The sequence below is a fragment of the Centropristis striata genome, chromosome 5 (genome assembly GCF_030273125.1).
Source record: "Centropristis striata isolate RG_2023a ecotype Rhode Island chromosome 5, C.striata_1.0, whole genome shotgun sequence".
In the NCBI taxonomy this organism is placed as follows: Eukaryota; Metazoa; Chordata; class Actinopteri; order Perciformes; family Serranidae; genus Centropristis; species Centropristis striata.
The window spans coordinates 30069092-30096170 of record NC_081521.1 but is presented as its reverse complement, the minus strand read 5'-3'; the positions used below and the strand labels follow the sequence as shown (position 1 = coordinate 30096170).

General features: G+C 40.5%; 2 protein-coding genes across 2 annotated transcripts; one reads left to right on the top strand and one right to left on the bottom strand.

The window, feature by feature from the left end:
• The first annotated feature begins 642 nt into the window (after positions 1–642).
• On the top strand, positions 643–10855 carry gdi1 (GDP dissociation inhibitor 1). The gene is made up of 11 exons (XM_059333156.1): positions 643–949; positions 1760–1867; positions 2083–2182; positions 2397–2531; positions 3066–3264; positions 3848–3979; positions 4376–4475; positions 4597–4768; positions 6247–6391; positions 6520–6574; positions 8036–10855. Exons 1-11 carry the CDS (start codon positions 905–907, stop codon positions 8186–8188), a joined length of 1344 nt encoding a protein of 447 aa, XP_059189139.1. The 5' UTR covers positions 643–904; the 3' UTR covers positions 8189–10855.
• On the bottom strand, positions 10649–26857 carry itih6 (inter-alpha-trypsin inhibitor heavy chain family member 6; the record flags this gene model as incomplete). The annotated part of the gene is made up of 17 exons (XM_059333049.1): positions 10649–11682; positions 12678–13061; positions 13758–13871; positions 13961–14008; positions 14152–14181; positions 14265–14312; positions 14658–14675; positions 14871–14897; positions 15254–16864; positions 16959–17130; positions 17532–17648; positions 18172–18341; positions 19248–19495; positions 19627–19737; positions 23129–23283; positions 26019–26054; positions 26741–26857. Coding segments are annotated over 17 exons (3660 nt in total), but the record flags the coding sequence as incomplete, so codon positions are not given.
• Between the last annotated feature and the right edge of the window lie 222 nt (positions 26858–27079).

The following is a 27079-nucleotide window of genomic DNA, read 5'->3' as shown; positions in this document are numbered from 1 at the left end:
ATGAAAGTGCAGTGTTCAGCAGAACAGTTGCTCCTAAAACAATAAACTGTCATATTCTTGAATGTACCATAAAGAGACAGATCATGTGTTTAATGCGGCTTCCTCAATGAATGACAGACATACCTGGCAACTGTCCATGGTGCTGACCCACTCTTAAATTTGGGCATTTCACTCCTCATGCCATCATGTCTGGTTAACCACATGTGTTGCTTTTATAAATAACAGCAAAACAAACAAACAAACAAAAAAGCAACAAAATTAAAAAATGTGAACTATTTTTCCTATTGAAAAGAGGCCTGCTTGCATTAAAGTCAGTGAAAGCAACTCCCATCCACACAGCTGTGGCGGCGGAGGGATACCAACTGCCTGCATCCGCGTAACGCTGCGCCTACAACTGGAAAGCAGGACAGAAAAGGAAATAAAGACCGCACAGACTTGGACAAAATGTGTTTAAAAATGACAATAAAGGTAAAAGTCAAAGTCAAAGTATGAAACGGCACTAAACGTGTGTATAATCGCTCGATAACGCCTGCTAAAAGCCAGGGTTTCATATTACAGTCAGCTTTTTCTTTCCATTGTGTGGCGAAATGGGAAGGAGGGTGCGGCACTATTTCCCGACGCGCACTGACATTGTTCTGGAGTGCTCCACGAACAGGGCCATCTTTGGTCGTCCTCGCCGGTGACAGTGTGGACAGTTTTATTCCATTGGCCACTAATACCTGATGATAAATAAATAACAATTTAACCTTGAACGAGCCGTTTTTAAAGCACTCGCGCAGAGAAAAGGGAGTCAAAACCCCCCCGTTTTCCTGTGGATTCACTGGAGATTTTTCTTTTTTCCCCTCCGATACCCTTCATTTCTCAAGGCAAAAAGAGGGCGAGACGGGAGAGGCGGTGATACAACATGGATGAGGAATATGATGTGATCGTTTTGGGCACCGGACTCACAGTAAGTAGTCAAGCTTCATTTCGCTTTTGCACGAAAATGATGTGCGATCTTGCATGTGATTAATACAGCCATTTATTTCCTTATCTACCCGATCCCAGAAGTGAAAGCTTCCCTGCATCCCTCTCTGTGTGCTTATTAATGATTAGAAAATGTGTTTTAAATTGGACTTCGACCCTTGCTTGTACGTGACAGGAAGCAAAGCAGTGCGTCCAGTAGTTATTTTATTGTTCTCGCGGCCGGCTCAGTGTTGTGTTACACCCAGTAGCATCTTTTAGGCGTAACCCCAGTGTGTCATGGTCCTCTTTGCATAGACAGGCCTCCATCCTGAGGTTGGCGCAGGCCTGAGCACGGGTTTATTAAACGACTGAGCCTTTCACTGCTGCAATTCCCCTCACTTATCACACCCAATGCGGCAGTAACATGCCGGACACATTTTATGTGGTATTAATCTGCATAAAAGTCGACATTTCTGTAGTTTTATATAAGGTATTAATGACCTTTTTGTGAATGCATAGCAATAATAATCTGTATTTTATAACGTGATGATGTTATTCAGATATAATTATTAATTTCAAGAACTTTGTTATTATTATTATTATTATTACAGTAGATACATGGGTGAAACGGTCTAGTCGCGCATGCGCACACCGCTCCTTCTATCCTCCCTGCAGCCTTCTGTCAAAACCTTGTAACAGGCGTTTATGTCATCTATTAAATCTCTCTTCTTTCCTTTTAAGAGACCTCCTTTCTTAAAGTTCTTTCATTTTTGAAAAAGAATTGATGTCATGTTATTAATCTTGTTTCATGCAGGAATGCATTCTCTCCGGGATCATGTCTGTGAATGGGAAAAAGGTGCTGCACATGGACAGGAACCCCTATTATGGTGGCGAGAGCTCCTCCATCACCCCTCTGGAGGAGGTAAAGGGCTCCGGGGATCTATAAAAAACAATCAATATATTTTATATCCCTCAGTACATCTCATTTTACTTTCCCGTGCTATTGTGCATCAGCTGCCATTTTTATTGTCTCACCGCCCTCATCCTCCGTAATGATTTAGCTTCTGTCAACTTTGTAGATTTTTTTACCCTCTCAGGATGTTGCTTATGTTTCTCTTTACTGCTGTTTTTTCACAGCTGTACAAGCGCTTCAATCTTCCAGATAGCCCGCCCGAGTCGATGGGCAGAGGAAGGGACTGGAACGTTGACCTCATCCCCAAGTTTCTCATGGCCAACGGTTAGTCCCACGTCACAGATTTTGAACATAAAACTCCCTAGGAACACTCATCATATACTGAGGAAATAGATAAGCAATTAATGTACAATTAGTTTTACTGATAAGGCCCAAAAATAAGTTATAGGGGAAGTGGCTTTCTTCATCTTGAGTCTATTAAGGCAGAATCTTTGATGATGACTAATGATATGTAATGTATTTGTCTGTGTGATTTCAGGTCAGCTTGTGAAGATGCTGCTATACACAGAAGTGACACGGTACTTGGACTTTAAAGTCGTGGAGGGAAGCTTTGTCTACAAAGGAGGAAAGATCTACAAGGTGCCGTCAACCGAGACTGAGGCACTAGCTTCAAGTAAGCTGCTTAAATATATCTTTGTCAAGAGTAGAGTAAAAGTAAATATTATTTTAGAAATTAAAAGAATAACTTATAGAATCAGAAATCAAGAACAAGAATATTTGAAACTATGGAATAAATGGATTTGATATGAGACACAATTAAATAATATTACAGTATATAGCCCTGAATTTTCTGTTTTTTATTATTATTTTTTTAAGATGCAGGGTGCAGATGTATACGTAGATATACGTAGGTTTGTATATATGGGATAGTCCTGTCTATGTACAGTAAGTGTATATATGTACATACATCATCATACTAGTCTATTTTTTTCAACCTTATTATTTTTTCATTTATCTACTTATTTACAATTGTAAGTTACTCACTATAAAATATAGAAACTTGCAGGAATGCTACAAGTATTAAGAACATGATATGTAAACAAATGCAGATTCATATTAACTCCTACAATAAAGTGTTCAAAGAGTCATTTAAGTCACATTAAAGTGATCATGTACTTCATCTTAAAGCCTTTGTTTGGATTTCCAGATCTGATGGGAATGTTTGAGAAGCGAAGGTTTCGGAAGTTCTTAGTCTTTGTGGCCAACTTTGACGAGAATGACCCCAAAACCTTTGAGGGCGTGGACCCCAAAACCACAACAATGAGGGATGTTTACAAGAAGTTTGACCTCGGCCAAGATGTCATTGACTTCACCGGCCACGCCCTGGCCCTCTACAGGACAGATGAGTACGAACAACAGCTTAATGTCAAACATAACCTCTCATCAAGTCATTAACGGCTGCATTCATAATTTAAACATGTAATAACTGAAGAATATTTGCTCTACTCAGGGGTTTAATTAAACTTGATGTCAAATATGTATTCTAAATTGACCAGTTGAAGATTAAAATTGGGCTGAACAATGAATTAGAATTTTATCGAAATTGCAATATGAAACTTATGCAATTACCAAATCACAGGAGGTTTAATATTTTCTTAAGGCATATTATGTTTCACAATATCTTCTGAATTTAGTATTTTGGTGCTGCAGAGATGTACCAGCATGCAAGTCATATTTTACAGATTTAAGAAAAAAACTTTTATTGGTACAGATCCTTGCAAAACATCACATCATACTCATTTTTATATATTTTTTCAATGAAAATGAGAGCAATGATGCAACAATTATTGTATGACAATTGCAATTAACAATACAATTTTTTACAATAGTGAAAAGTTAAAGTAAAATGCTGTAAAATGTATAGAATTAGAGATATCTCATTATTTCTGTGTATTCCTGTTCATCATCTTGTTTTCTCTCCCCCCTCAGCTATCTTGATGTTCCCTGTTTGGACACGGTCAATCGTATCAAGCTGTACAGTGAATCGCTGGCTCGGTACGGGAAGAGCCCCTACCTCTACCCCCTATACGGTCTGGGAGAGCTGCCGCAGGGATTTGCCAGGTTACTGTTCATATATTTTTTATACATAGTGCTTTATTACTTTAAAGATTACAACATCAACATTTTTCTTAATTATTTCTTGTTTGTTTCTTGTTTCTTCTCTATTTCAAAGAAAAAAGGCAGAAAAATGCTGTTTTCAGCCTTCGAAATATGAAGATTTCCTGATTTCTTTGATTTCTTTCTTTGTTTTATTTATATCTTTAGGCTTTGGACTGACTAAAACAAGTAATTTAAAGACATCAATTTGGACTTTGAGAAACTGGGATGGATATTTTTCACTACTTTCTGACATTTTATAAACCAAATGATTAATCAAATAACGGAAATAATTGCAGTTGCAGCCCTAGTACAACCTTGCTCTGTGATTTAACAGTTTTTATTCACATGTCATTTTAGATTGAGTGCAATCTATGGAGGGACCTACATGCTGAACAAACCAGTGGATGAGATCGTGATGGAAGGTGGCCATGTGATTGGAGTGAAGTCCGAGGGCGAGGTACGCTGTTTATTGTCCGTGATTGTGCAAATTTAACAATGTAATTGTGTTTGTTCCCCCGTAAAAGGGATAAGATAGTAAATCCTCTAAAGTGCAGCATGCCATCTCTTTCCTGCTGCAGGTTGCTCGTTGTAAGCAGCTCATCTGTGACCCCAGCTACATCGCAGACCGCGTCCGCAAGGCGGGTCAGGTGATCCGTGTGATCTGCGTCCTCAGCCACCCCATCAAAAACACTAATGACGCCAACTCCTGCCAGATCATTATTCCTCAGAATCAGGTTAACCGCAACTCAGGTAAGGATCATTAACGCCGCTGAACGATTCAGCTAAACTCCAGAACATTTAGTTCTTAGAAATCGGAGAAGCAACATCACAAACAAAGATGGCCTTTCTGTTTAATGTAATTGATTTGAATTTAAGCCCTGGAGATATCAGGAGCACTCTTATGTGGAAAATCAAGTAATGTATATTTAGAAATGTAAGTCCCCACATAGCTTTATTCTTAAGCAATAAAAACATGTTGTATGTTAACAACTAGCTTTTTTAAATGTTAAGTGTGTAAGATTCAGTGGCATTTAGCAGTGAGGTTTTAGACTGAATACTCCTCCCTCTCCAAGTGTGTAAAGAACCTGCGGGGTTCATAAAAGGTAATGTAAAGAGGCAAAAAGGCCTCTCTTGAGCCAGTATTTGGTTTGTCTGTTCAGGATCTACCATAGAAACCTGGCCGTGCAACATGGCAAACCTACAGATACGAAGGACAAATTCTAAGCTAATAAAAACACAACAATTCTTAATTTCAGGTGATTATACACCAATAAAAACATAGTTTATATTCCATTTCTGCCAAAATATCCCTCAAAATCCTACACACTCCTCCTTTAACTCTTAAAGCTGATATAATCAATGTTCTTAAATTGACAATGGCTCTCTTGTATGTGAAAGAGATTCACTTTCACGGCTCTCATCAGCTTGATTCCAGATGCAGCTGGATGTTTTCAGGAAATACGCTTTAAAAATTAGCTACACTACCTGCTCACCACTGCGTGACCGAACATGACTAAAAGGAGGGTATGAATATTGGATATATTCAAGGTGGCCAGAAACACAAATAAATGCCAAGTTCAGCATAAAAGAACTTTTAAAGGGGATAATAAATTAGTGTTTTCTTAAGAGCTTGTTCTACTCCCCCAAGTGGCCAAACAATCAGTTAAAGGGGACTTATAATGCTCATTTTCATGTTCAGACTTGTCTTTGGGTTTCTACCAAAACATGTTTACATGGTTTAATGTTCAAAAAACATTATATTTTCTTTTTTCATGACTATTGCACCTCTATCCCCCCTCTTTCTGAGATGCTTTGTTTTAGTGCCTGTTTCTTTTAAGCCCCCTCCCAAAAAATCTCAAAAAAGTCTGCTCTGATTGGTTTGCATCTTTGAGTCCTTCAAATCTGCCCTTTCGGTGTCTCTGTACCACCTGTCATTGCAGCTGACTGTAACTGAGTATAGCAGCACTTTTTACATTGCAAAAATTAGCAGTTTCAGCTTAAGAAATCAAAATCTACACAATCAAACATGCAAGAATGTGATCTGAAATTAGGGAGCAACCAAGATTGGAGATTTCATCCGACATTGTAACATTATATTTATGGCAGAAAATAAGGAAAAGCAATATCTATAAGTAATAAATTATAAGTAATATCTCCCCTGTAATGCAGCCTTTAGGGAACTCTGACTTGACTTCTATTAATCTGAAGCCCTTTTGTCAATTCTCCAGACATCTATGTGTGCATGATCTCCTATGCTCACAACGTGGCCGCCCAGGGGAAGTACATCGCCATCGTCAGCACCACAGTGGAAACCAGCGAGCCCGAGGCTGAGATAGAGCCGGCTCTGGAGCTGCTGGAGCCCATAGACCAAAAGTCAGCATCTTAACAATTCATTTGTTTATGGTTCAACAAATATAGTATTTATTCACAAAATATTTAAGAAGCCTTGTAATAGCACTCATTGATTTCATCCTTTTTCTTTTCTTTTTTTCTTTTTACAGGTTTGTGGCCATTAGTGACCTTTATGAGCCCACAGATGATGGTACTGAAAGCCAGGTAAGATCAAAAAAGTTTTCTGAGGAAAAACTCAATTATATTTGATGCTTATAGCCAGTATGTTAGGAGTGTGGCTATGTGGATAGCAGTATTGGTCGGTCAGTCCACCACTGTAGTCCAGACTGAAATATTTCAACAACTATTGGATGGATTGCCATGAAGTGTTGTACAGTCTTCATGTTCCCCAGCGGATGAATCCTACTGACTTAGATGGTCCCCTGACCTTTTCTGTAGTGCTAACAGCAGGTCATACTTTCACTCAGCTGTTAAATTGATTGCTATATTTTGGATTAATTGGATATTGGATATAATGATTTCCTAATAATCCTAATGACTCTGGTGACTTTTTATCAACAACCTTGATACTCCAAAAGTTGGGACACTGTGAAAAACATAATCAACACAGAATGCAATGATTTGCAAATTCTTTGTGACTTAATTCAATTCAATACAAGATATTTAATGTTCTAACTGATAAACTTGTTTTTTTTGTAAATATATAATCATTATGAATTGGATGTATTCTGTTTTTATTTACGGTTTACGCAGTGTATCAACTCTTTTGGAATCGTAGCATCACAATAAGGGTTTGAGGCAGATATGTGTAACTTTTGGATGCATTGCCATTAAATCTGCTCCAGGTACTCAAGGTCCCAAGAGGATACATTCTAATGTATTGACATTTCCAGCGGCCTCATTTTTGTGTCAGTGTAGTTTTTGCCAAAGTTAGCATTATAACAGGCTAAAGTGAGATGGTGAGCATGGTAAGGATTACCTGCTAAACATCAGAATTGTCACTGTGCTGAGGTGAAAATGCCAGTCCTCCTATTCATTTGAAAGCATTTAGGCTGTGGCAGTGGGGACCACAGGGGATGCTGCAATAAACTGCAGAGGCCCTGCAACAAAAAGTTGAAACAGAATCGCCTTTGGGAGAAACGCAACCCAACATCACGCTACGATTGGGAATACTAGTCCTACTAGGGGAATAAGAACCTTGTTTACCCTGAAGCATCGTAGCATTCTGCTGTTTAACAAGCCATTGTGAAGATGGAAGAGAGACTGATCGTGGTTGTGATGACCCGCCATAAGGCACGCAGTCGCTTGTTTAACGGCAGTTGGCAAACCACTTTCACCTTTAAAGTCAGCAACATGACGTCACACAAATGGGCCATTTAAGTGACATTCCCACACCACAGTCAACACAATGTCTGTCTTGGTGTGAATGCAGCCTCAGGCCGGAGATATTATTGCTGTTAACTATGTGTTCATGTGCGCTTGATGGCTGCCATACGTGTCCGGTAGCTCCAGTGAAAGTGTCACACGTTGTACAGAGGCAAGTAAGTGAATTATGGCATTCATGTTCGAGACCACACAGTTAAACAGGAGTTATATCTCCGGCCTCAGCCTGAAAGAGCCGCTAGCGTGGCTGGTTTCTCAGTCCTGTTATTTTATCTTTCCCAGGTCTTCGCCTCGAGGTCCTACGATGCCACCACTCACTTCGAGACAACTTGCAACGACATCAAAGACATCTACAAACGTATGACCGGGAGCGACTTTGACTTTGAGAACATGAAGCGCAAACAGAACGACGTGTTTGGGGAGGATGAGCAGTGAGCGGGTAGAGGGGCTTCAGAGAGAGGGCGGGGCCGGGAGAGGAGGCGGGGCGAAAAAGGGGCGAAAAGAGGCGGCAGAGCCTGCGGTAGAGGGCCTGGGCTGCCTGGGCAGTCCTTTAAAAAACAAACGGGTGGGAGCGTGGCGGAGAGAGGGTGTGTGTTGCTGGGCTCTGCCGGCCCTCTGCTGTTTGCCTCCTTTTCCTTACGTCCCTCTCTCTCTTGACACAAACACATAAATGCTCACAAACACAAACACACACACACACACACACACACACACACACACGCTGTTCAAATACTCACACTCCTTATCTCTGTCACTGAAAAGCAGGGTTGATACGGTCTTTCATTCCATTGTAGAATTTACAGTATAATCATGTCTTAACTATTATCATTAGAGGTGAATTTATTACTTGTTGTTGGCGATTTTCAAAAGCATTTCATTCTTTCTGTGACGTCTTTCTCCTCATATCAGAGGTCGGGCGGAAGATTGATAGCAGCGAGAGGCGTGAACGGCGAGCTCTGACATGAGAGATTTGTAATGGCTTAGTGTAGAATCCTCTGGAAGGGTCACCTCCAGTTGACATGCATGCATCTTTTACACACAGTAGTATTGTACATAGACTCAAATCGACACTGCGGTATGACGGCTGGACCATTCCACACATCGCTCCTGTCAACCCTGCTTTCACTTTTCTCTTACTTGGTCTTTTACCTGTGTTTTCGTCAAAAGACGCCGCTCCTTTTGGCAAAATCTGTTGGTCAGGCAAAAAAAAATGTGATGAAAAATTACATATAAATGGGCTGTTCTGTCAACTGATAGTGCTCACTTTGCAATGCTGTTGTGTTCCCTGTGCTAGCAGGCAAGCTAACCAGTGGCTATTAACTGTCACCCCCAACCCAAACCACCCACCCCCCCGAAAAAAACTGTTCGTTTATCTCTGTTGCGTAATGTCAATTTTGAATTTTAATAGTTTACTTTCTAACATTTTAAATTATTGAAGAGTTTTATTTCTATATATTTGGTGCACATTTCACTGGCTGAAGTTATGAAGTTTACAGATCTGAGGTTGAAACTGTGGTCTTCAAGTTGAATAAAAAGGGAAGCAAAAGAGGCACGGAGAGGATTTTTCTAGTGTTAGGAGGGGCTTTCTATTAAGTATTCTGGAAGAGTGAGGAAAATAAAATTAATGACGGCTTGTTGAGATGCGAGGAAGTGAGGCAGTGCGGGAAAAGAATGTATGTGGGAAATGTTTTTGGTTTGTGGAAAGTTTCACTTTTTGAGTGAAGAGGGTGAAGACTGAAATTTTGGCTCATAGTGAAAGCACCAGATTGTGTCTTGGTTGTTTCAACCCTTGTGTATGTGATTTAGGTAAAGCATTCCCCCCTTAGGGACAAAAAAAAATAAAATGAAGTTGTTAAATAAGCTGGATACTCCCATAACTTTAAAAGACTTTGTAGCAAAGGTGTGAAGCCACAGATGAAGGTGTGCCCCGCAAGAACGAACCAAGATGCTTTTATTTGGTTGTAGCCTTAATTTGGGGTCTTATTCAAACGTTTTTAAACTGCTTTATGTTAACTAACCATTAGAGGCAGGTCAGTCTAGTGCCAAAAACGCTGTTGCTGTTATTGGCAAAAGTTGCTGACGATGTTTAAAGTGCAGTTTGGTAGTGTGCGTTGCTCTGCAGATGTGATTGTATGCTACAGAAGGGATATTGTTTTCTATCAGGGCTGTTACTGTACACCTGAGTGTAGATCTCTGCAGTGCACGCTCACTCACAGCCAGATTGATTCTGTGGCTTGTTTCACATCAACAACAAACAGATGAGATGCCCTGATTGCTTCCTCTAAAAACACTCGAGCATCTCACTTTATCTCCACCACGACGAATCCCTTAGCAGCTCTAAACAAAGTTATCGTGCGTTTGGGGTGTTATCTTACTGTTATGCTCTATTTATTTGAATTTCACTGATGTATTGTGAGAAGGTTTATGTCAAAATGCTGAATATGCTATGCTATTAGATTATGTTCTGATGATAATAATGGATCTTAAAAAGTGATGCACACAGAAATTATTTTGTTTTTGTTTGTTATTTGCTGTGTCATGTGTTACGTTCACCTTATTCAGTGATCATTCCAGTGCTGCATCATGATTTAAATATGATTATTACCATTCCTAAGAAACAGGTTTTGATGGAAGGATAACAGCAACAGTCAGTCAGTGGTGGAGCTGAAAAATCTATACAGCTGTGTGTTCACACTGTGCGTCATTCAACATTGTGTGTGGTCTTAATCCTGGAAACATGTTTATCTGATAAAAACTGGAATACTGTTTACTCTTTGAACATATCTGAAGCCCTCCCTCCCCTGCCCTTCCTCAGCATCAGATACTGTCCTCTCTCCCTTTTTTAATTTATTGAAAACAAAAGCCTCGTGTGGTTGTACTGTTTTAATTCTCATCCAGTTTCGGCCTTTTTGGAAACCACTATTGACAATATCCCTTTGAAAATTGACAAAAGAAATAGTTGAGGCTGAGTAGTAGAAAACTTACTGTCCTTGTTTGATCACTAGTACGTGAGCAATGCCTAATGTCTTGTGTAACAAATAAAATGAATTAAACTATGAATGAAATGATAGAAAAATAAAAAGCACATGGCAAACCTGGAAAGGCCCTGATTTCTCTGTTTTGTGATGAGTTGCGTGGGAAGATTATCTACACATACATAAAATAATATTTTATATACACTTGTACTAGAAAAATACAACTTACAGATTTTTTTTAATAATTACAAGAATCTGGCTTTGCCTAATAATCATTCCACGATACAATATAAGAATAATCTGATCTTCAAAGTCGTGAGTAGAGTTGGTGTGAAAGACATTTTGGAGCTGTGGCACACATGGACATTTTGCGGTTGCCATGCGACAGGAGAACATCATGTCTCTGTCAGTAGATACAGAACACACTGATGGAGAACAACTGCATCGTTCAGTCCTTCACTATCTTTGTTGAACCACACCTCTCCCTTAAACTGCCACCCTCTCTTTTCCTCTTTTGTACCCCCACCTGCCGCTCCATACAGAACAGCAGACAATGTGTGACAACGTGTCATTTTAACCTCACAGAGTCCCAGTTCTTTGCTCATCCTTTGTCCAGTAACCAAGCCATAATACCTGCTGTGACCTGAGCCGAGCCGTGCAGCAGCGGAGAGGCAACAAGGCGGAGCAGACCCGGCTAGAATTACACACGATCCACCACGTAGCTCTCGTATGGATGACCCAGTAGTCTCTCTATCTCTGCCTTGGGCACCACCCAGCACTTGCCTATGTGGCGTTTCCGCACTGTGTCTTTCAGCGTCTTGTCCTGCAAGGTGACCGCCATGTGCTCTGATCCCCACCTCAGGACCCCCCTGGCTGAAATCGCCTCATTGTGAGCTCCTCCATCCAGATAGTCCGTCCCCGCCGTTACACTCATATCAGCGTGCTGGAACTGGCCTACAGATAAAATGAGAGGTGAAACAGTGGTGGAAGGTAACTAAGTGCATTTCATCAAATAAAATTAAAGGAGGTGTCAGGTTTTTAGGATTCAGTTTGAAGCTCTTGTTTTCATATATAGAGCCCTGCATGGTCATATGTGACCTCCTCCATCCATTTTTACCCAAGTCAAGTCAAGTCAGTTTTATTTATAGAGCCCAAAATCACAAATCACAGATTTGTTCAAAGGGCTTTACAGACTGCACATGGTACTACACCCTCTGTCCTTTGACCCTCACATCAGCCAGGGGAAAAACCTCAAAAAAACAGATTTAGTCCAAACTTAGATCTTCTGCTACTAACCCTCGACTGAAAACAAAAGGTGACCACGCCTTTGAAGTAGTAGCTCTAAAACTCTACTTTCAGACATCCTTTGTGGAAACTTTTAAAAAGCTACTGAAGACCCACCTCTTCATACTGACCTTTATCTCATGAGAAGTTTTGTGTTTGTTTCTTCTGTTTTTTCTTTCTGGTGTCCTTTGTGTATGTGCTTTTGCTTCTATTCATGGTCCTACATGTTTTATCTTTATTGCCTTTATTGCCATGTTGTTTTTATTACCTTTTTGTATTATTTGCACATTTTTGTGGCATTATATTGTTGTTTTTATTCTTTATTTGATGGCTGTGAAAGGGGCTATACTAAATAAACATTTTATTCATATTAAGTACTGTTCTATATGCAAGATTTTCAAATTTTCAAATAAAATATAGAGTTATACTAAAGCGATCCCTTTCAATCATCATGTATGACGAGAGCTGAGTACAGAGCTTTGATACTTGCACCAATCAAATATTAAAATTTACAAGTCACAAGTCACTTTTTCTGCAGAATAAGTACTTTAAATACATTTGTCTGGGAACAGTTTTAGGACTCTGAATGAAGGACTTGTACTTTCTTGTATTGGTACTTTTACTTCTAGGATGTGAGTACAATCAGTGGGCAGATGTGTACTTACCCAGCAGGCCTTGGGTTGAAGCAGATAACCCTCGTCCATCTGTGATGTAAAAACCCAGGTGAGCCATCTGCAGGTAGCTGGGGTGTTTATAGTGGTGGAACAGAACCAGGAAGCGCACGTCTTTGGCCAGCTCGATCCAGCAGCTGCGGTGGTTGTCCACAGCGACCGTCACGCCCTGCCTCGTCACCGCCCCCATCTGATTGATGGGAAGATCGTCCCGCCCTTCTCCTTCCACCACTACAGCGTCCAGTGAGAGTGTGATCATGATGTCACCAGAGCCGCCTGTGGCTGAGGAAATGGTGAGCCGGTCGAAGTAAGTTCGGGGTCGGTCCTCTGCACCGTGTTTGGAGGGAGCTCCCATTAGGTGGCCATCAACAATGATTCCTATAGAAGGAAGGGAACACACATTTGGTACACGAGTCAAGGCTAACTGTGATGCTTTTGACATTAGTTGATCTAAAAATATGCTCTTAAAAAGTACTTTGACAGTATCGAAACACTCGATTCACACAGTCTGTATTCAAAAACTGTGCTTTTAAACAAGCTCTCAAGACCAAGTCGTTTCACTACAGTCCAATAACTTAAAAAGTCTAGAAATGCCACATGGTTAAAATACACGGTCAGCCATAAAGTTGGAATACATTTTTTTTAACCTCTTTCCATGAAATGATTGAACAATGTGATTTATTCTTGACAGATAAAGAATATATCTTCTTAAAACTTTATAAATCAATGTCTTCCTATCATATCATAATGAAAATGAAACCACAATTAACAAAGGATTGTGTCTGCAAACAAAATTATTCCAACTTCATGGGCAACTGTATTTTATACTATGATCATTTCTAGTTCTTGTGGTGCACACAGAGATGGCAGAAGTGGAAGACCAATCAGGGCAGAATGGTATTTAAGAGACACAGCATTTCAGATATTTAGCAGACGGTATGAGAAATATAATGTTTTTGATCATTAAAGAATGTAAACATGCTCTAGTAGACACTCAAAAATACAGGTATGAACCTGAAATGAGTATAACATGTCCCCTTTGACTGACATGAGAGATGTTGTTAGTAAGCTCACCTCTCTCTGGGTCCTCTAACAGTCTGAGGACATCATTAGCTCGGCCATCGACTGTGAAACACAGGTTCTGATGCAGCTTTGGCAGCTGGACCACAAAATGAGGATCTCCATCAACTACAAAAGACAAGATTGAGCATTAACACAAGTACATCAAATATTCAAATTGATTTAAAAATAGAATTAAAAACATAAAAGTTCTCGACCTGATGAGGAGAAGACCCGGATGGTGCTCAATCTGGATGAAGCACCATCTAAAAGCACAAGACATTCAGCTAAAGGACAGTCCTCCTCACTCCCCAGCACTGAAACCAATGACAGAACTACACAGATACCGCAAGCAGTGTCTCTATAATAAATTACATTCAGCTGTTAATAACACCCACTAAATACTTACCAAATGAACCCGTGTCCACAGTATCATCCCCTATAAATGAGTCAGAAAATGTATTTAAGGCCTGAAAAACAAATACAGTAGAAAATCACCTGTAATGAGAATGTGAAACTTACAGGCGTCATAGCTGAGATCGTAGTCGTAGTCATAAGTTGCATCATAATCTGGGAAATGGAGGCAAGAAAGAGAATTTATTTTATTTACACATGAGCCACCATATCTTTGTTATGAAACAGTTCATTTGATGTCTAAATTGTGAAGCACTTTGTTAAGTCAGTTTCAAAACAAACGCTATGAATGAATCATTGATCTTCCTTCTGACGTTTATTATTATTATTATTATTATTTATAATAATAATAATAATAATAATAATGAATGAGATTAAACCGAGATGAAGATTATGGTTTATGGTTACAGATGCCACAGATAGCCACAGCCATGTGCAATGACAGCTGATCTGATTTTACAGGGAACCAACAGAATAACAAGCATTTAAAGAGATACTCACCTTTCACCAGGTCGATATCTATAAGAGATAGAACAGGAAATAGATTTATATTCAGTTACAATGCTGTCATGCAGTTGATTTCATACTGTATCATAATTAAACAGCTGTCAGAGTATCTAATTACATTTGAAGTTGTTTTTATCAGATAAATGTCATTAAAAGCTCTGAAAAACTGATTTGTAACTGCTATATAAAAAGAAAATTCAGTTTCACCTTTCCTCTGGATGAAAGTAGAGACATCTAGTGGAGAGATGAAGAACATTCAATGAGGAACAAATACAAGTCTGCACCCTTAATATTTACTTTATATAACATTGGTTGATAAACAAATATTAGATATTATAATTTGCTGATTAGATCTTTATTCATCAATACTTATTTACACAAACTATTTTAAAGGCTCATTGAAAATAATTTAAATAATCAGAATCCATGTATTATTAAGCCCATGTAGTGAAACATTTTCTCTTGATATGTGTGTGTGTTAAGATTTTAAAATGTAAAATATACGTCAAATTATTCCAAGGGATATACTGGACATCAGGGGGGATCTTGTAAAGGCTGAAAAAAGACAAAGAACCTCTGGTGTAACCTACCCAGAAGGCCTGCTGCTTCCCACAGTCGAGGCCCATCTGTCACACCAGGCATGGGAGCAAAGGTGGCCGACACAAAGGTGGCGATGTTCATGTCTGTGTCGTTTAGAGACGGAGCCGGCGCCGGGGTGGGAGAGGTGAGCAGAGACGACAGCTCGGGCGCAGCGGTTGTGATTTCATGAGCATCTGGAGCAGATGTGGTGCCGTTTTCTGCCTCTGTGGAGGGCGTGGTCACTCTGACAGAAGGCAGGGCTGTCCTCTCTGTGCTGGGCTGTGGGGTAAGGGGTCTCCCGGGCACGGGTGCAGGGTCGGTTCTGGCTGAACTGAGAGGAGGTGTGGTGCTGGTGGTGAACATTGTTGAGGGAGTGGTTGTTTTCAAGGCATTGGGCTGTGGGGTGGAGACTTTTCCAGGTGCAGGGGGTGGTGCTGTTTTAAGGACATTAAGCAGAGAGGTGGGTATCTTACCAGCAGCAGGAGGAGGCGAAGGAGGAGGAGGAGAGGCAGTTTTGGATTCATTTAGGGAGGGAGTGGGTTTTTTACCAGAGAACGGAGCTGGAGGAGTTTTTACCGAGCTGGGATTTGAGGTTGTGGTGGTTTTCTTTGATGATGAAGTTGCTGCTTTTGCTGTGGTCGTTGGGGATGTGACTTTTTTAATTTGCTTTGGAGGTGGCTGTGGAGGGTCTGGCTTTGTTTTGTTAGGCTTTGGGTTAGAAGGTGAGCTGGGCTTCTTTACAGCAGCAGCAGCAGCAGATATTTTAGTTGTTGCAGTGGTCGTTACTGTCGTGGTTGTTGTGGCAGCAGTGGTGGGTTTTGCGGTAGTTGGAGTTTGAGCTGCTTCATCTGCATCTGGCTTAACTACAACTAAAGATGTGACTGGTGTTACAAAGTTATATTTGAGGGATAGATTGGTGGCTTTCTCTGCCAGTAACCTTTGAGTTGCGGGGTCGGTAGCATTCAGTTTGGCCAGCAGCAGCTCTTTGATTGTGAAATACGCCCAGAGACGGTGCACAAAGCTGGAGATCCCATCTGTACCTACTGAGCAGTCTAGTGAATCTGCACTGTCGTTCCCCTTTGCATGGGAAACCAACACATCATTCTCCAGCTTGACATGTTGCTTTGAATCAGTGGCGGACAGTGACACCTTTAGATCGTTCACCCCTGGTTTGACCCTCCCAGCCACCACCAACTCCGAGCCCTGGAAGTAGTTTGGGAACAGGGAGCGGGTGATGTCAAACGCCTGATCATCCAGGTATGACAGCTGGATGTCCGACAGCAAGGGGCTGGCCACTTCATCATAAAAGCCCTTCAGCTGCAAGGCCGCGTCCGCATCCTCATACACCATCCTGGCAACGCCTCGGTTATCCAGAGCCAGGCGTTTCAGCAGGAGGAAATCTGCATCGTCTCCAAAAGCGAGGCCGAACAGAGAAGAGGAACCCAGAGCTTTCTTGGCGTTGCTCAGTATGGTGTCGCCAGCTGTCACTCCGATGGTCGCCTCCCCATCAGTGAGGAAAATAACCAGAGGGACACGGCGGGATGAGAGGGGGTTGGAAGAGGCCGAGGATGGAGGGTTGACGAGCTGGGCGGCTGAAAGCAGAGCTGCGTTGATGTTTGTCCCTGATACAGAAGAGACGAACAATCAGTGTTGAAGGGGGGAAAAATGTGATCAACTTAACTACAACGCCACTTCTCAAACAACAATTCAACTCACATCCTTCTGCAATTATTCTCTTCACAAAGTCTTTCGCATCTCGTACATTCTGCCGAGTCGCCCGAACTGTTCGTCCTTTCTTCCAAGTGTGAACTTTGTCTGAGAAGGTGATGATATTGAAGTGGTCTCCTTCCCTGAGGTCCTCAAGAATTGTTCCCATGGCCTGCTTGGTCTACTGACAGAAATTATAAGAATTATTGATAGAAATTTCACATTATCTTTGCAGAATATACATTTTCTTATGTTAGATGTGTAGGTGAAGTTGTAGCTAATGCTAGACAATACTTGTTTTAAATTATGTAAGACAAGATATTGTCTTTGATTTTAGATATGCTAATACCGTAAGTGTCGTCTTTTTCTGAATTTAAAGGCCGCATTACAATATTATTACGTAATTTTATGTCACTGTGACTGTTGCAGCTGCTATATTGTTAGTAACTATATCCACACTACTGAGATTTTTTTCTCTTTGTTAAAGCAGCAATAAAAAAAACCCTACAGTATATGTAATATTTGATTATTCCCTCCACTTGCACAGCTTTAGCTGTAGTCCATGAGGTTTGTCCACGTTACCTGTTTTATCTTGGTGCCTATCATTGAGCCACTGACATCAATGACAAATATCACATCCTTGGGAACCACAGGAAGCCCTCTGGGTGCAAAGTAATGCACAAAGTAGCCGTCATACACCTGAGAGAAAAAGAAGACAACTTTTACTCGAACCAAACACACATTTCTGCATTGTGACAAACATGCCAGATGCTCCTGATCTAACCTCTTATTTCTCCTCTGACTTATCTGTATCACGAAGAGGGTGAATGACACATATTATATGCCATATCCTGTCCTCTAACTATTATTATTAGAAGATCTTTATATAACTATTTTATTGGTTTATTTATTTTATGTTCATTTATTTATTATGTTTTAAAAACCATTGTATTTTATTTCCTCATATTTTATTTTTTAATTGTTTTTGTATTTTTATATATGTTTGTAAGTATATATCTGCATATCGGTGAATGTGAACACATGTATCTGTATCTGAAATTAGAAGCCAAACCCTATACTGCATTGAACTGTGGTGAGCCAGCTCACGGGGGGATTCAGTAAGGGATGTTTCAATATAATTTAATATATAAAACATTTTTGACAACATGCAATTATCTCTCTTTGTGTACATTTGTATTATGTGTTTGTAGATTCTCCTGACCTGGACTTCACCCATGAGGTCTCTGAGCTCCACATCATACTGGATGATGAAATCTGCATTGAGCCCTTTGGAGGAGATGCTGTTCTGCTGTTGCAGAGTGGGACTGTAGCGAACCCGAGCACAGCAGGTGCTCTGCTGTACGTGAGTAGAGGCAGGTGCCTCTGCATCACCTGCAGGAAAGAAGCACATAGTTAAATGCATGTGATAGTAATCATTAAATTAATCATCTGCAGCATTTCCCTTTAAAAGGAAAATAAATGATTTGCTTTCTTGCAGAGAGTTAGATGAGACTGGATGTCATATCAATACTCTTCTCTACAGTAAATGTAAAGCTACAGCCAGAAGCCCGTTAGCTTAGCATAAAGACTGGAAACAGAGGGAAACAGCTAGCCTGACTCTGTCTAAAGGGAAGAAAAGAAGAATAAAAATCTGGGATTATAGGCTGGGCTATTTCTTGGCCTGAATCCAGGACTGTGTAACCTTTGGACAGAACCAGGCCAGCAGTTTCCCCCTGTATCCAGTCTGTATGTTCAGCTAAGATAACCAGCTGCTGTCTGATATGTGAGAGTGGTATTTATCTTCTCATCTTACTCTCAAAATTAAAATTAAAATTAAACCATTCAAATTTGGCACCCCTTCCTGTGTCACACACAAACTCATGAAGATAAACGCCCCTATGTGAGTATCTCCACCCACAGCTTGAGAAATACCTTTATAAAGGTGTGCCACATTTTTCTCATGAGCCAATCAGAGTCTGAGCTGGGCTTAAAGAAACAGGCGCTAAGACAGAGCGTTCTAACGCAATGGGTATATAAAGGCATATTCAGACAGAAAATATGAGAAAATTACATGTTTTTAGCACTTGAAACTTGTAAATAACTTCTATTGAAAGCCCAAAATGCATTGAACTGCAAAAGTATGACCCTGAAAATAAGCATGATATAGTATGTCCTCTTTAAATGAATAAGTAAATCTCTTCAGATTCTGCTGCACTTCTTACTCTTAGCACCTGATATGAAGGTATTGAAGGTTTCTTCTTTCAAAGCCACTTAAGTAATAATTAAGTAAAATTGTACCTTGAGCAGTGTTGGAGAGCAGTCTGCTCGTCTTGAGAGGAAAGGCTTTGATGAAACTGATGCCTGTCCGCTCTGTTATACTGACGTCCAGTGTGAGGTTCTGCACCGGCTGTCCCGGCCTCAGACCCAAACTGAGCTCGTATCGGCCGAGTCGGCGAGGCAGCAGCTCCTCGTAGGTCAGGGAGAAGGAGACCCGAGCTCCTGACGGTACACTCACTGCCACACGAAACTTCTCGATCTCCCTCTCTCTGACACACAACAGAGTGAAAGGGAAAGAAGACACACAGCAGTGGATTGGAAGCAGGATGACACTGCAGGAAATCACATGTAAGTTTTTTTTTATTTTGTGGTAGTTAAAAAGAACAAATTTGGTACTGACTTGGTAGCAACAAGTCCGGCTGTTTTTCCTTGCTTCTTAGCAGCATCGTAAATTTTCCTGGCAGCAGCTCTTTCCTTCACCTGCGCCACATACACCTTGCCATTGGAGGTGCTGATGGGATAGAGGAAAAAGAAGAAGAAACAGCCCTCTGTGTGACTCACAGTAGCCAGATTATATTTCATTCAGAAACACGTAAGGGCCTGCATTGAGCTGCTGAGGGTGATTTACTTTATTTTGCTCCATGTATTTCCAGAGCTGCTTCACAAACACGCATCATGCTCGTGTACAAACGGAGTTCATACGACGTGAAGGGTGAGGTGGGGGTCATAAATAGGACGAGTGGAAAAAGAGTAATTTCCCTCGAAAAACAGCATTAATGAGGAGAGATCTTGCATGCCGATGACGCTCCGAGGGAGTGCCGCTATGTGCTACACCCGGCAAAATCCCAACCAAAACCATCGCCTGAAGAGCGGGATCCAATTCACACAGAGCACTTCCTAGACTTCTGTGACCGCTGGTGTCACATGAAGAGGTGCTAAATTAAGGTCAAGTCCTTTGAGCAAATATATCCAAAGAGAAAAAACATCAAGGGCTAACTAAAATAAACCCGCAGGCTTGAAGCGGGTCTTGTTTGAGAAACAGAGCAGAATGGCCCGAGTGGAAAAATGGAGGTGCTTGTATTTATATGTGTGGCTGGCTGAGGGGGTAAAGGAACTGCTGTACACCAGTGACCTACACACAGAACACAGGATTCTTAGTTTCAGACACAGAAATGCCAAAGAACTAACGTAACACATTTGCCACAGATTTTTTTCCTCTGGGTATTTGGTGATGTGCAGACGGCTGTAGAGGAGTGTGAAAATATGTCTGTGAAGGATTACGGCTGTAAAAAAAAACGTGTACAAATTCCAGACTCACACATACTTAAAAAATCTACCTCCATGTAGGCACGCATACATACAGTAGATCCAGGCATGTGTGTTTGTGTGTGTGTAGAGTATCTGAACTGGCAGGCTGCCTCAGTAAACTGTGCGGGGGAGAAAGCGGGGACTGGGCAAACTCCTGTCATTTTCTCTATTAACTTTCTTGACTTTGCATTTACAAAGCCTGGTATTCATCTGCCCTCAGGTTCCCCCTCCTCCTGACCTGCTTCCGCTCCCAAATCCAGCTCCAGGTTTGGAGTTTGGCCTGCAGTGTTGACTTATTTGTTTTGTTTATATTTAGCATTTTTTGAAGGAGAAGAGCGGTCAGCAAACCCTCTTCAGTAATCAAATTATGCATCTCTCCTCCGGACCGGAATTCTAGTTCCTTACATAACTCCTCTGAAGTTTTATTTCTGGAGTCTGCCCATTTACGAGAACATTGCTGGTATTTATTTCACATTTTCCCCATTTAGCAGCAATATTATTTCTACTATAGGAATAATATTTCCTGTAAAATACTTTTGACTCAGTATGTGTGGATAAAAATTTCCCATTTGTTGTGAGGAAATATCAGATGAGATAAGAGATTTCAGGGAATTATTACAGTTTCAGAAAATATCACAGTTTTACAGTATAATCCAATTGTTATTATTACATTGTTACAATGACCCCTTACCATTGTGTGGTTGTGGGGCAGGTCAACAGTAGATGCCAAATAAAAGTGGTGAACACCATCTGAAAGCTGGGAACCTGAACATTAAGTTGTGTGTCAGGTCATAAATCTGTAATATTAATCAATAAGTTAATCAATTAAAATTATTTAAGTGTATACCTTGTGACAATTATGTATCATACGTTGCTGTAGAATTTCTGGGGGTTTCTAACATTTGTTACACAGATTTGGTCCTGAATTTGACTTTTTACTTGAGATTTGGTAAAAATGGTTAAGAATTCCTCCAAAACACCACTCTAAGACACTAAACTTGACATTTTGGAGATTTGTGCCAGATTTGATGGCAAGCCATAATAAGCCATAAATCATCTGAATGATCTAGATCTGTAGTTTGTAGTTGTAACGTTTCACAAGGCTGAGATTATTCTAGAGGTTGCAACAGGATACTTTGTGCTGCATGGGAAAAAACAATTTAGATATTTTGATTTTTGGAATTTTCTATTGCTTAGAGCATTTAAACAACATGTTGATAACTGTTTCCAGTATTTGTCTGGAAGGCTGAGTGAATCTGGAGCAAAAATGAATTAACATTCTATATGTATGTATGTATATGACACTACATGAATGCAGCACAAATGGTCTTTCTCTCAATGTTAACAAAAGCGCAAATTAATCCAGTATCCGCCTCGTGTTTCAGATCCACTCCAAAATGACTTCTTCCTTGGCCCATGCTTCATCCTTTCACCAAGTTTAATGAAAAACTGGTCATTACACTGCCACTGGTCAGTTTTTCCATAATCCTGCTGACAAACAGACAAGAAAACCAACAAAACACACCGAAAACACGCCCTCCTTGGGGAAGGTATTGGATAAGTTGACGAGTCAGATGCACATGCGCAGGTGTGATTCTCTTCTCTTTTTTTTCAATACTATAGATAAGCAAATGTACATGGTATGATAATCAGCAATGTCCACATGATGGGACGCGCTAGCCTGGGTATACCCATACTGCCTTGCACGCCTCGAAATTTCATTTCGAACCTGCAAACAGTCTGCAATCTATGGCCGTTTCTTAGCCCTGCCAAACTTTACAATGGTGAAAATCAAGAAAAAGGTTAGGAACCACTGTTCTAGATAGTTTAGAGCCAAAGTTTATTTAAAAAAGAAGAACAACATTTGACTTTATACCCCTGTTTCACCACGAAAAAGGATGTTTTAGCCTTGCTTCCGGCAGGATTTGACAAAAGCCTAATCTACCAACTAACTAACCCGCTACCGCTCACTGCTGTAACGCTGGTGATCTCGCAGCGAGCCGGGGGACAGCGGAGCCGCCGAGAGACCCGCAGCAGCTCGTCTATTGCCCATAAAATCAGTGGATGTGTGTGGCTGAATGACATGAAGGGGGAATAAGGCGTAAAAATAAATAATCTTGCAGAAAGTGAGAACTGGAGAAGCAAAGCAGCAAGCAACACTCTCTCACAGACACACAGACCAACACTGCCGGTAGACTGTGAGCAGCCAGAGCCAGAAAACATGCTGCAGAAAAACGCTGCAGAAGCAGAATTGATCATTTTAGTCTCAAAGTAGAGATGGGCTAGTCTGGCTATGTAAACATCAGTCATGTTCATGCTCGATGCTTCCTCAAATTTCTGTAGCTCTACATACGTCATCTGGTATAACTGATACGATTGGCTAAGAGCTACCTAAAGACTCTTATGATAGACATTCGTAGCGCCCAATAAACGGCTCTGTAGGTTCATAAATACGCCTCATCTACGGAAAAATGAATAGCTCGTTGCCAGACTAGATCTCATTTGTGATATAATCTGCCGTTAGCCAGGCTAGGATGCCACTGTGTACTGAAGGTAACAGAGAGACAGTGAAAGAGAATGTGGGACTGACTTACATGGTGAAGTTGGAGATGAAAGCAGAGGAGGGCAGGTCCACCTCAAAGGCAGCCTCCTTGGTGATGTGGAGCTGGTTCCATACTGAACTCTGGACTGTGGTGACGGCATAGCGGGACACCACTGAACACCTCACATGGTAGTCTGTAACCTTCAGCTGGTGACATCACAAACACATAAACACATCACTTAAGAGGCTGGAGAAGAAAGTAATTCTATCCTATTACACAGGTGGGACAAGACACATTATTGATTATCCATTGAATGCAAGAAATATGGTCTTTGTGGGCTGATAGAAGTGACGGAAGACGTGTTTAGATCCTTCACTTAAGTAAAAAAATTTGACTGAGAAAACAATTCACGAGTAACACAAGTAAAAGTTGTGCATTCAAAACTTTACTTAAGTAGTAAGTATGTAAGTATTATCAGCAACATGTATTTAAAGTAGGAAAAGCAAAAGTACTCAACTTGGAGTAAAATGTTCCCAAACAGTGTTATACTATTATAGGCCTTTATGATGTTTTTGGACTAATATTACGGTTGCATTAATGTGTACGGAGTTAGTCAGTTAACTGCCATACTAACTCTAATCCTCAGTGAAAACTCCAGACAGTAAAAGTTATATGATGGCATTGACAGACAACCAAATAAAATGTACGGTGAGTTTGAATAAAATTAAAGATTTCTCCAGGTATGGACCATAGACTGTATATAAAGATGGATTACATGACAGCTCCTCACAAGTAAAGCCAAAACATCTGGACCACCCTTGGTGGTGGGCTGCAGTATAGATTATTAACCCCACCCCCTCCATGTTAGTGGATGGGACATGAGCCAACACTCAAAGTAGAGGTCAAATACATTTTTCTCAAGGATGGTTTCTGTCATTTTAGGTAGTTCTTATCCTGCTGATGTTTGTTCAAGTGATCGTTTTTCTGATGATTTTGGATTTGAATAGTTATTTGATGCAATAAAAAAGGCTGTCACATCATGACGGAAGGTAGAAATTGACTCGTGAAAAGTCAGGCGGGTGTTTTGGCGGGAACTCGACATCAAGGCTTCACTCTGTCTCGCAGACTCTGGCACAGAATGAGGTCACCAACGCAAGATGGCAGCGCCTGGTTCCAAAATATTTAAGCTTCACATCTGGAGAAATGTATTTTTTACTGGACAGGAAGTGGATGAAAAACTGTCATCTGAAAAGTAACTAAAACTCAACTGACAAATGAGGTGGAGTAAAAAAAGTAGCCTACGATATTTACCTCTGAGATGTAGTGGAGTAGAAGTGTAAATATCTTGAATTTGCATTACTAAATGTACTTTACGTTACATTCCACTGCTGGCTGTCTGACTGTCATCTCCACAGAATATAACTGGGGGTTAATGCCATATTTATAAACTGACAATGTGACACAATCAATCAGGTCTGACTCTAACAGCCAACCATGGACTTAAACTCACTGTTCTCCCAAGTCCCAAAACTCAACTTTTTCTTCCCCCCCATATCACAGTTTGTCCTGCATCGCTCTGACGAGTCAATGAAATAACACAAAGCCGTTCCCTGCATGGTGTCTCTGTCCTCCTCTTGTTTACTCGGGTAACGCTGGCGCCTGCTGAGACCAATCTGGTCAGTACCGGCCACATTACTGCAGGAGGAAGAGAGCCACATCAGCCCTCCAGCTCGCTGGTATTTAGGAAGGCTGTGGTTTGTGCTTTACAGACGGAATAACTGTATGTTTTCAGGGGATTTCTGCACAGTTAACACTGAAGCAAACTGACGAGGAAACCACAGTGGAGTTACTGAGGAGGAGCTGATGGTTGTTTCAGTCTGTGAAGGTTGTTCACTTCTTATCAAGTAACTTTATTCCCAAGGTACTTGTACTTTACTTTACATTTGTAAATACTAAAATACGAAATAAAATTGGATACACTTTTACAAAAACAAAAGTTTGTCACTTTGAACAGAAGTTTTATTGTCATTTACATTGTAAAGTTTTCAATTAAATATGTCAAAAGGATTAGCAAGTCATAGCACTCTTTTTTATTCATGTTTTAGACAATGTCCACACTTTTTGGAATTGGGGTTGTGCAATTTGTTATTATGGCTTTTTCTATAATTTCTATTGTGACATGAAACCAAGGATGCACAAAGAGAACTGGAGGCAGGGTCCCATTCATTCCTATGAAAGCGATGTCAGAAGTGCACAAAGCCAAAAAAGTTTGACTTCTGTGGATAAAATTACCCAGATCCTCTATGGATCTTCTGCACTGTGGGGCCCATAGAGAATGTATACTAGCCAGCCAAGGCAGCTAAAATCCGGTTTTAGCGTTCCGCTTACTTGTGGATAAAATTATTTAATCGTGATTCTCTTCTAGACTTTCCGAATGTAATTGGACCAAATTTTGATAGTAAAATACATCATTTAGCAGGGGCTGACACTTAACAAATCCGCTGCAGATGTCTCTTTTTCACGATGTCCTGAGGCATTACATGACGGACCCAGAAATTGTAGTTACACCCTTTGGCCTCTGTTTCGAACTACATTACAGCAATATTGACGATATTTGGACAATGCTTTATGTTCAGGTTCTAGCATGTGAGAGCGAATCCGGAGCAATCTATAGAGGCGTTATTTTTCAGGTGCCTATGAGTTTTTCTCCCTCTAAATTGTTTAGATGGTTTCATTTAAATTGCTGTTTGAATACCAAAGAGACCAAATCATCCAATATATAACTAAAAATCAAAGATTAGAGAGAATTTTGGTTTATTCATAGACATTTGTGCAGCAGAACTTTCTACTTTTCTGCCACAATCCTAGATGAAATGTTTAGGAGTTAAGAAACTGAGAATCTCATATTACATGACCATATGTAAGACATTTTATAACTTACCACTGCTTTTGTTGGTTTGCTTTGACGTCTTACTCTCTGGAACAGAAACAGAGTGAGCAAGTCAGTCAAGTGCACAGGGTTGTTTTTAAAATAGTCTGAAGGCACCTTGTTATGATAAGCTGCATAATACCGCTTTATTTGCACCACCATTTGTTCAAAATGCCCCCTTTTTGAAGTAATCTCCACAATCTGCCTATGTGAGGGGTTTGGTCAAGAGTTTGTGTCAAAATAGTCTGAATCAAAGCCATTCATGAATGGAGGGGAAGTGGAACTGGAAATAAATGCTTTCACTGTACACAGGGCCAGTGAGGGCTGCACGGTTTGCTCTCAAATGTTAATTTTGCACACAAGTCATTGCTGTGTCAATACATTACCACATACCCTGGTCATTGCTGGGAATTTAACATAAACAAATAAGTTTAAGAGTGGAAACCCTTTATAGGGAAACATATATATATATATATATATATATGTCCCTTATATTGGTTGTTTGCAAAAGCTGATTAAGAAAACATTTAAGGAAATTTAATGTTCAAGATAAAGCCTTTTGCAGAAAAAGGGTACAGCTATTATATACGAACAAAATAAAGTTATTTATTATTATAATTAATCTAATATCATTAACAGATGGGTGTGTTTTATAAAACAAGGCTCGCACGCGCGCACACACACACACACACACACACACACACGAAATAAAGGTAAATAAAAGGAACACATACCTGTAAAAGAATATTTGCTCCAAGGTTTGCTTCATAATGCCTCGATAATCCATCTTGCACATAAAAAGTGAGGAACAGTAGAATGCACTGAAGCTTTAAATTCATCTTGTCCACAATAATTCAGGTTTTTAGGCTCCAAGATGAAGTGAATTTTCACGTTGTCAGCGGGACTGTGGCAGGACGCTGTGCACATACCTCACATTTTACACAAGTTATTTTCTGCAAGGGGCAGTCTCTCCCCTCCCTCACCTCTGCTCACTTTAAACGCCTGCGCTTTAAATGCTGTGATAAATATATGTTCTAATAAACATCCGGCAAAAAAGATGGCAAAAGAGCGTG

Excerpts from the sequence above, each read along its gene's own strand:
- gdi1 (XM_059333156.1), top strand. The coding sequence starts at position 905 with ATGGATGAGGAATATGATGTGATCGTTTTGGGCACCGGACTCACA. Across the intron at positions 3,265-3,847 it reads GCCCTCTACAGGACAGATGA|CTATCTTGATGTTCCCTGTT; the intron begins GTACGAACAACA and ends CTCCCCCCTCAG. Across the intron at positions 4,769-6,246 it reads TCAGGTTAACCGCAACTCAG|ACATCTATGTGTGCATGATC; the intron begins GTAAGGATCATT and ends TCAATTCTCCAG.